Raw genomic sequence first — 8,403 nt, forward strand, 5'->3', positions numbered from 1 at the left:
TTGTTAGTTCAGGTCCTGCTCTGAGGTGCTCTGGTCAGCTCTGAGTGACAGCTGATCTGGGGTGCTCTGCAATGACGGCTATGTGCACAGTTCCTGTGTGTCCAGCCCTGCCGGGTGCCTGCCCAGGGGAGCTCCATATCCTGGGAGGGGCCTGACAATGAGAGCCCAGTGGGCGGCTGGGTAGCTGCACAGGTGAGCTCCATACCCTGGGAGGGACCTGACCACGAGAGCCCCGTGGGCTGCTTGGGACCTGCCCAGGTGAGCCCCATATCCTGGGAGGGGCGTGACCACAAGAGCCCCATGTGCTGCTGGGCACCTGCCCAGGCGAGCTTGATATCCTGGGAGGGGCGTGACCACGAGAGTCCCGTTGGCTACTGGGGCCCTGCCCAGGTGAGCTCCATATCCTGGGATTGGCCTGACTACGAGCCCCGTTGCAGGACTCAACATACAGCAAAAACAATACTGCTGGGCCGTCCTCCCCAAGGGTTCAAAAATTCCCACACCATCTTTGTGGAAACGTTATCTAAAGACCTAAAAGTTCTACCTCTGGTAAAGGGAACCCTCCTTCAATATGCTGACGACATTTTGATCGCCAGCCCTACTAAGGATGCCTCTGAACTACCTAGCCAATAAAGGATACAAGGTGTCCAAGAAAAAGGCTCAAATATCACAGACTAAGGCGACCTGCCTGGGCTTCATTCTCACAGAAGGTCAGAGAAGCCCATCCCAGAAAATGGAAGAAGCCATTTGCAGCCTTACCCCTTCTGAAACTAGAAGACAGCTTAGGGGATCCTGGGGAGGCCAAGGTTTGCTGCATCTGGATCCCTAACTACAGTCTAATAGCTGGGCCTCTATATGAAACACTGACACAAAAAGATGATGATACTTTTGAATAGAATCCAGAAGCAGCCTTTCAAGAATGGAAAGAGCAGTCAATTCAGACCCTTGCCCTGAAACTCCCTAATTTAGCTAAACCCTTTGACCTTTACATTCCTGGTCAAAGTTCAATCGCCCTTGGAGCATTAGTGCAAAAACTGGGACCACTTAAAATGGAGCAACGCAAGAATGCCCTTCAGGTATGATAAACTACTGTCACCAAGGTCTTGGCCTGCCTCCCCATCCGGCCAGGATACTGGGGTATCTAAAAACCTGGAAATCAGCAGCCCACAAGGCCAGCTCCCTCCTAATGGAAAAGGACCCCACGTGGTGATCCTAACCACCCACCATGCACTGAAGTTGCAGGCGTCGCTCCGTGGGCACAGGGACCCCGAGTGAGGAGGCCCTCCACCTCCAACCACCAGAGGGACAAATGGGGGCAACGGGCCCCCATGACGACTCGTGTGACCATCACTTGACCTGGAGTTTCTCTCAGAAAACAACAAGAGTGTGCCCCGAAAGAACAGAATACTGCTTGCAGGACTTACTGCACCCAGAGGGGAGCTAATAAGCTTGTCAGGGGAACCATAGATAATGCTGTCACCATAGAAAAGCCTACAGACACTACGGTGACAGCAGCCAATGAGACTGGCTATACTCCTGGCTACTTCAAAAGGCCGTTGACTCAGTGGCCGTCATGGTCCTGGGTCACCACCGACCCTGGACTGTCTGGGAGTTGAGCAGGCAGGGCTCTCACACCTGGTGCTGTTTGTACGTTAATTCAGGGGCCTAACTGAAGAAAGCGCAGACTACTGGTCAGAGCATCTAGGCTGGCAGAAACCGTCAGCCTAAGGTAGCCGAACAAATGTGGGGCGGGGTGAAACCTGCCCCCCCAGCGTCTCTGCACATCTCTTTCTTGGACCCTTAAAGGTCATTAGAATCTATAACACTTCCAGTGCTGGTGCTCAGGCGGATGAGCAGTGAGGCAGGAGGCCTGGGGACAATCAACCTCACCTGGAGGCTGCTGGGGAGAAGTTCTGCCCCTCCACCCTGGGTATGAGGACTCCCGACTCAGCACGAAGCAGTTACAGAAGAGGGGTCTGCACCCTCAGCACCCCAAGAATGAGGAACGGGACAAAAGGCAGGGGAGGGGTTTGTCACCAGCAAAGCCCATTAAAAACTCCTTGGAGATAAAAATAGAATCTGGGCAACAAAATAAAATCTAACCTTTTTTTCCTTTGTGCTTTGTCTAATTTCACGTGCTCCTAGGGTTCCCCATGCAGAGGTCCCACACCCGGCACTTCAGTCCCGATTTCCTAGTGCAGAATGGCTGGGCCCACCCCTCAGCTCGTGGGGCCCCTGCCGACTCCACGACATAGAGCCTGAGCTCCAGCCAACCCGGCCCTCGAGAGCTCCGCCCCCTCCTTCCTGCTGATGCTCCTGGGATCCCTACACAGCAGCCCTGCCCACAGCCCGCGGGGGAGCGCACGCTCTCACCTCTCCATTCTCTGATCAAAATATAAAGTTTCCTTTGCTTCTGAAGCAAACTCAGTCTCGTTCTTTTGGCTTCAATGACACTGGGCAGCGGGACCCTTGTTGGGGCCCACTCTGGAGGATCAGTAACAGAAATTGAGAACATTGTAACTTCAGTGAACAGATGTGTGAGCCAAACTGTAAGGAACGCAGAGCAGTGTATAAGGCTCAGGTAAAATAAGATGTTTCTAAGACTTCCATTTGATATTTCCATCACTCTACTATAAGCAAGTTCAGTAGAGGGGTTCGTCTTATTTGTCAGGTCAATATTAGAGAAATGACATGATACCTTTCCAAGGATGGACATCTAATAATCTTGGCTGAAGCTTCAATCTTGTTTTGAATGCTTTTCCACTGAAAATGAGACCTCTCTTTCAGCTCCCCCATTTCCGAGAAGTATAAAACCTTATACCGTATTATTACCAAACGGGAAACGTGGGAGGAGGGATAAATTAACAGTTTGGGATTAATACACACACTGCTATGTATAAAATAGATCAACAAGGAACTTCTGTATAACACAGGGAACAACATTCAATATTCTGTAATAACCTATAAGGGGAAATAATCTGAAAAAGAATACATATCTATATCTACATCATGTATCAACGACAGATAAAATGTAACATAAGGGAGTCTGATGGTGAGCGCTTCTGACCCTGAGGATTTCAATCAACTAAAGCTCAGACTCTGACTACTGCCTAAGGCCCTTAATGAACATACGTGTACCCGTAGCTTAAAAATTTCCCAGTTTGGGGTTCGGGGAGACACTGATTTGGAAAAATCCCTGGTGTTCTCCTTACATGAAAGGGACTCTACCTACAGCTAAAACATGCCTGACACCCAGAGAATGGTACACCATTTGACCGGGAAGAGTTTGGAAAAGGCACCTCATCTCCTCATCTCCTGGTAATTAGGTTCACCCCTCCAGCCTCTTTTCTAACAAGCTCCCCACTTGAAGAATCAGCAGCTTTAACCTCCTGTTTCGTACAGTTAGAAATTTGTCTGGAGGATGAACGCGAACAGGGGGAACCAATGAGAGACCAGCCCTAGGTGTTTGGACAGGCACATGTCACTCTAATTTCCAAGCAGGAAGAAGAACTAACCAAAGGCTTAGTCTGCACCCCGGAACAAGAATAGGGCCTGAAGCAATCCTGGGGTTTTGTGGCCAGTGCCCAAAAAAGGGACTTAAAAAATGGAGCTCAGGGGCACTGCAATTGACAAACTTGCAGGGTTATAAATGATAACAATCTTCCAAAAATATATTGAGGTAACGCATCGAAAAGGATTTGAGAGCAAGGCAGAATTGCAGGAAACAGTTTTCAAGAGGTAGATTGGAGCCACCTTTCAAGCAAGTGAAAAGAGACAGAACTTCGACAACGATGCAGTTGACCAAAAAGGGCGTATGCATTCTTTTCCTGAATATAGTCAAGACTGAGTCCCCAGATGGGCCCTCCTACTGCCAGGCACAGCCCAGTTTGGGCCCCTCCTCTTGCACCAGGGAGTTGCAGGTGTAGACGGTTCAAAAGAACCTCTTTCTAGGCTCTTGTAGCCAAGTCATGGCCACCAGACTGCCTCCTGACCATCCTGCAGGGCACAGAGCACAGCAAAGGGTATCCACCCCTTCTACAGCAATGTCAGTTGGCTCACCGGCTTGGCAAGGTAAGTACCCAGGTTCCATACCCTGCCCCACAGGAATGTACAGCCCCGCCTGTTCCCTACAGATAAATGCACACAAGATAAATGCAGCCCTGATGCCCTCTCCCCATCCTGTCCCTGTAAAAGGTGGTGGCAGAAATGAACCGCCTGGGCATGATGGTGGATTCGTCCCATGTCTTGGATGCTGTGGCACGGCGAGCCCTAGAAGTGTCACAGGCACCTGTCATCTTCTCCCACTCAGCGGCCCGGGGTGTGTGCAAGAACACTCAGAATGTTCCTGAAGATATCCTGCAGCTTCTCGTGAGAGACGGCCCTGACCCTAATCCCTAAAGCAAGAGGTTCAAACCAGGGGCCCTTGAACCTGAGCCTCTTCTCCCTCAATTTCCCCAAACCCCAGGTTAAATATCTTCTGCCCCCAAAACCCATGGTCCACAGCCCCTGAACTCTTGAACCCTAGGTGGTAAGATACTCTTCCAAACTGGGAAACCCAGGGCCAAGACACTACCCAGACCAGGGCTGCGGCTCCTCCATTCACACAAACCCAGAGAAGCGACGACTCTGACCTCAAAGCCAGGGCTGAACACCTTCCTCACAGGGGCCGAGAGAGTGAACAGGCAGGTGGCTGTGCTGGGGGCCATGCTGACTGTCCACCGGTCCGCCCCTGCACAAGAAGAACGGTGGCATCGTGATGGTGCCCTTGTCTGTGCGGGTGCTGCAGTGCAACCCGTTAGCCAACATGTCTACTGGGGCAGGTGAGCCTCACCCTGGGCTCTCTGAAAACTCTGATTCGGAGCTGAAGCTGGGTCCAAATTTGGGGAGGACTTCAAAAGAGCCCCAGTGGTTTGGCCCACCTGTTGGCAATAGGTACAGCTCCCAAAAACACAATAATGGATGGTACACAGCACCTTGGTGCCATGTGGAGCTGGAGCCATGGAATCAAAACTGCGATAATGATGGGTATCAGGGAGGCTGTCAGACACAGAGCCCAGGTGCTGCCCATCTGTGCCTCTGCAGGGGCTCCTAAAGCGCACTGCCCCTACCTCTGGCCAAGGGACTGGACAGCTCCTGATGTCTCTGGGGTCTTCATCAGTTGTACTCTTGTTCCTCTCTCATCCTCCACACCTGGGGAAAGGAGCCCCCACAGGTTCTCAAGGAGACTGGGAGGCAGGGTGAATCTTGGGTGAGAAATGGCCCAAACAGGGGGCTCTGGGGTCCACTCCAAATCTGAAGTCCAGTTCTAGAGCCAGCTGGGATCACTTCAGATCAAACCTCAGGGCCCTCTAGTTGGTACTCTCGGTGCCAGGCCATGAAGGAACTGGCCTGTTTGGCCTACAGGCTGCAAAAGGGGAATCAACAGAGGCCAGTCATCACCCCCAACCCTGCCCTGGAAGCCCCACACTGCTGACTTTCCATTCTTCAGATCACTTGGACCACATCAGGGTAGTCACTGGATGCAAGTTCATTGGGATTGGCGGAGGTTATGATGGGGCTGGCCGGTGGGTGCTTCCCTGTGGCTTGTCTTGGGCTGGCTGGGCAGCAGTGGGGCTTTCACAGCCACCGTGCCCACCACACTGTGGTCCTCATGGCCTTGACCATAGCCTCAGGTGTGCTGGTCCAACTGGTATCTCCCCTCTCCCAGGGTCTGCTTCCTGGGCTCTCCTGTCTGTTTGACCCTACTCTAGGTCATCATATTTGTCTAAAACACCATACAGAGCTCATCTGCCCAGCATCTGCGCCCATCCAGTGCCAGCAGACCAGACCCACGGCCTCTGAGCAGACTCTTAGTAAGGTCTGGGCTGGGCTGACCATCTTCTCTGCCTGTAGTTGGGTCTGTGCATTCCGGGGGTTCAACACAGTTCTTAAAAAGCTTTTCTTCTCTTTACAAATGGAGGAAAAAAGTGCATTCAGTGAAAGGCATAGATCTTAACAGTATAACTCCATGACTTTTGATGAATAGTCGAGGTGCTTTTGGGGTCTTCCTCTGAAGGATGAACAGCAGGAGTGAATCATTTACTCTCTCCAAGTCTCCATTTTCCATATCTGACCAGGGCTGGGGTTCAGTGGACCCTGGTCACATAGGGCTTTGGTTCTGACTCAGGACCAGGGAACAGGTCTGAGGCCCAAGAGCTGGCTGGCTGGCAGCCACACAGGTTCCCACAGGGACTGGAGGATGTGTCCATATACCCGGTACTGATAGAGGAGGTGCTGGGGCGTGGCTGGAGTGAGGAAGAGCTCTGGGGTGTGCTTCGAGGAAACGTGCGGTGGGTCTTCAGACAGGTGGAGCAGGTATGCTGGGCTGGGCAAAAGAGTAGCTCTGAGCAGGTGGTCTGAGCAGGTGTACGCGGGGGTGCTGTGAGAGGTGCTGCCCACTGACTGCCGCCTCCAGGTACGGGAGGAGAACGAGGGACAGAGTCGCTTGGAGGATGAGTTCCCAGATGAGCAGCTGGGCAGCTCTTGCCGCTCCGTCCTCCCACGTCTGCATCAGAGAGAGGATCTGGCTCCAGACCAGAAACTAACCAGAGCTGAGGTTCGTGGGAATCCCATTTTGTCACCTAAGTGGTCATTCTCAAAATCTTGCCCCCACATGGGCCCAGGCCTCACAGTTATTGCCACCTTCCCAGTCCTCATTGTTTGGCTCTGGTGATCCAGTTAATCCTGTCAGATGTCACTTTGGCAGCCACAGATACCCACAAAGTTTCCTTGCATACGAGCACAAATATTTCCTGAAAATAAATGTTTTAGAAATGGAATCAGCATGAGTGTCCATCTCCGTGCTGGGGTCTGTGGTGCAGGCTCCCAATACTGGGGTTTGGTGGGGGACCCTGCAGTTTAGACACTGGATACTCAAGGAAGACCTGTTGGCAGTGGCCTGAGGAAACCCAGGTGGCTTGTCTCAGCACTGGAAGAAGACAGTGGGTGGCTCTGCCTGCGGGAGGGTGGACCTTACTCGGTTCCCTCTGTGTAGCTCACCTCCATCCACATCCTGACCCACTGAGTGCCACCTGGGGATCTTTTCAGGTAATTCTGGTTCAGATGCCCAAGAAGAGAACATGCCTAGATCACAAATGATCTTTGTACCTATTTGGACAGAGCCCAGAATCTCAGGCTACTTAATGAGCCATGGACCACCAATGGCTAGACTGCTCTGGATGTGGGCACACCTCCTCTCCTATTCCTCATGGACTTCCTCTCTAGTCGGTTCAGGCTACTTAGACAACCACCCGATCTTCCCCCAGTTCATTAATGATAATAGCAACTGCACTAATTATAGCCAAAAGTGAGTTAATACATTCAGTTAATAATGAGAGGTAGGGCTTCCCTGGGGGCGCAGTGGTAAAGAATCCACCTGCCAATGCCGGGGACATGGGCTCGAGCCCTGCTCCGGGAAGATCCAACATGCCGAAGAGCAACTATGCCCGTGCGCCACAACTACTGAGCCTGCGCTCTAGAGCCCGTGCGCCACAACTACTGAGGACACGTGCCGCAACTACTGAAGCCCATGCGCCTAGAGCCGTTGCTCCGCAACAAGAGAAGCCACCACAATGAGAAGCCCGTGCACCGCAACGAGGAAGAGCCCACGCTCACCGCTACTAGAGAGAGCCCACGCGCAGCAACGAAGACCCAACACGGCCAAAAATAAACAAATAAATAAATAAATAAAATGAAAAAAGAAAAAAAGATACAATACAGTATTGTTAACCATAATTGCTATGCTGTACCTTATATCCCAGAATGTATTTGTCTTGTAACTGGAAGTTTGTATCCTCTGACCACCCTCACCCATTTCCCCCCCACCTCAGCCCCATAGGTTAAAATTTTAAATAGAGAAGCCCAGATAAGCTTCAATGAGAAGATGACATCTGAGCAGAGATTTGAGTTAGTCTAGTGGACGAGTGCACAGGAGAGGAAAGGGCCAGTGCAAAGACCCTGGGGCAGGAGCTTGTCTGGTGTGTTAGAAGAAAAGGAAGGAGCCCGCTGTGGTTGCAGCACAGAAAGGAGAAGAGGGTAACGGAAGTCAGATACACAATGGATGGGGAGCAGTAAGCAGATAGGACACAGTGGTCAGACCCCGAATGGCCGTGTAGGACGCTCTGCGGGCTTTGGTAGCTCTTCACGATAGGAGCCAGTGAAGGGTTTTAAGGAGAGGAGTGGCATGACTGATCACATTCCCCATGATCACGGTGACGGCTGTATGAAAAACAGACTGTGGGGGCCACGGTAGACACAGGTAGATCAGTTAGAAGGCTCTTCAGTCACCGATGTCAGAGATGATGGTGGCTCAGGATGGAGAGATAGTAGGGGAGGTGGTGAGAAGTGGTCACACTCTAAAAATAT

The 8,403-nt window shown here is 51.8% G+C and overlaps 1 protein-coding gene across 1 annotated transcript; it reads left to right on the forward strand.

Annotated features, from left to right (window-relative positions):
• Nucleotides 1–300: 300 nt before the first annotated feature.
• On the forward strand, nucleotides 301–6,712 carry LOC307069863 (dipeptidase 2-like; the record flags this gene model as incomplete). Its single annotated transcript, XM_079728162.1, has 7 exons — nucleotides 301–390; nucleotides 3,952–4,071; nucleotides 4,195–4,368; nucleotides 4,736–4,820; nucleotides 5,489–5,564; nucleotides 6,219–6,354; nucleotides 6,455–6,712. The coding sequence occupies 7 exons, from the start codon at nucleotides 301–303 to the stop codon at nucleotides 6,710–6,712; spliced, it is 939 nt and encodes a 312-aa protein (XP_079584288.1).
• Nucleotides 6,713–8,403: the final 1,691 nt, after the last annotated feature.

This window comes from Hyperoodon ampullatus, assembly GCF_949752795.1.
Source record: "Hyperoodon ampullatus genome assembly, chromosome: X".
Lineage (NCBI taxonomy): Eukaryota > Metazoa > Chordata > Mammalia > Artiodactyla > Ziphiidae > Hyperoodon > Hyperoodon ampullatus.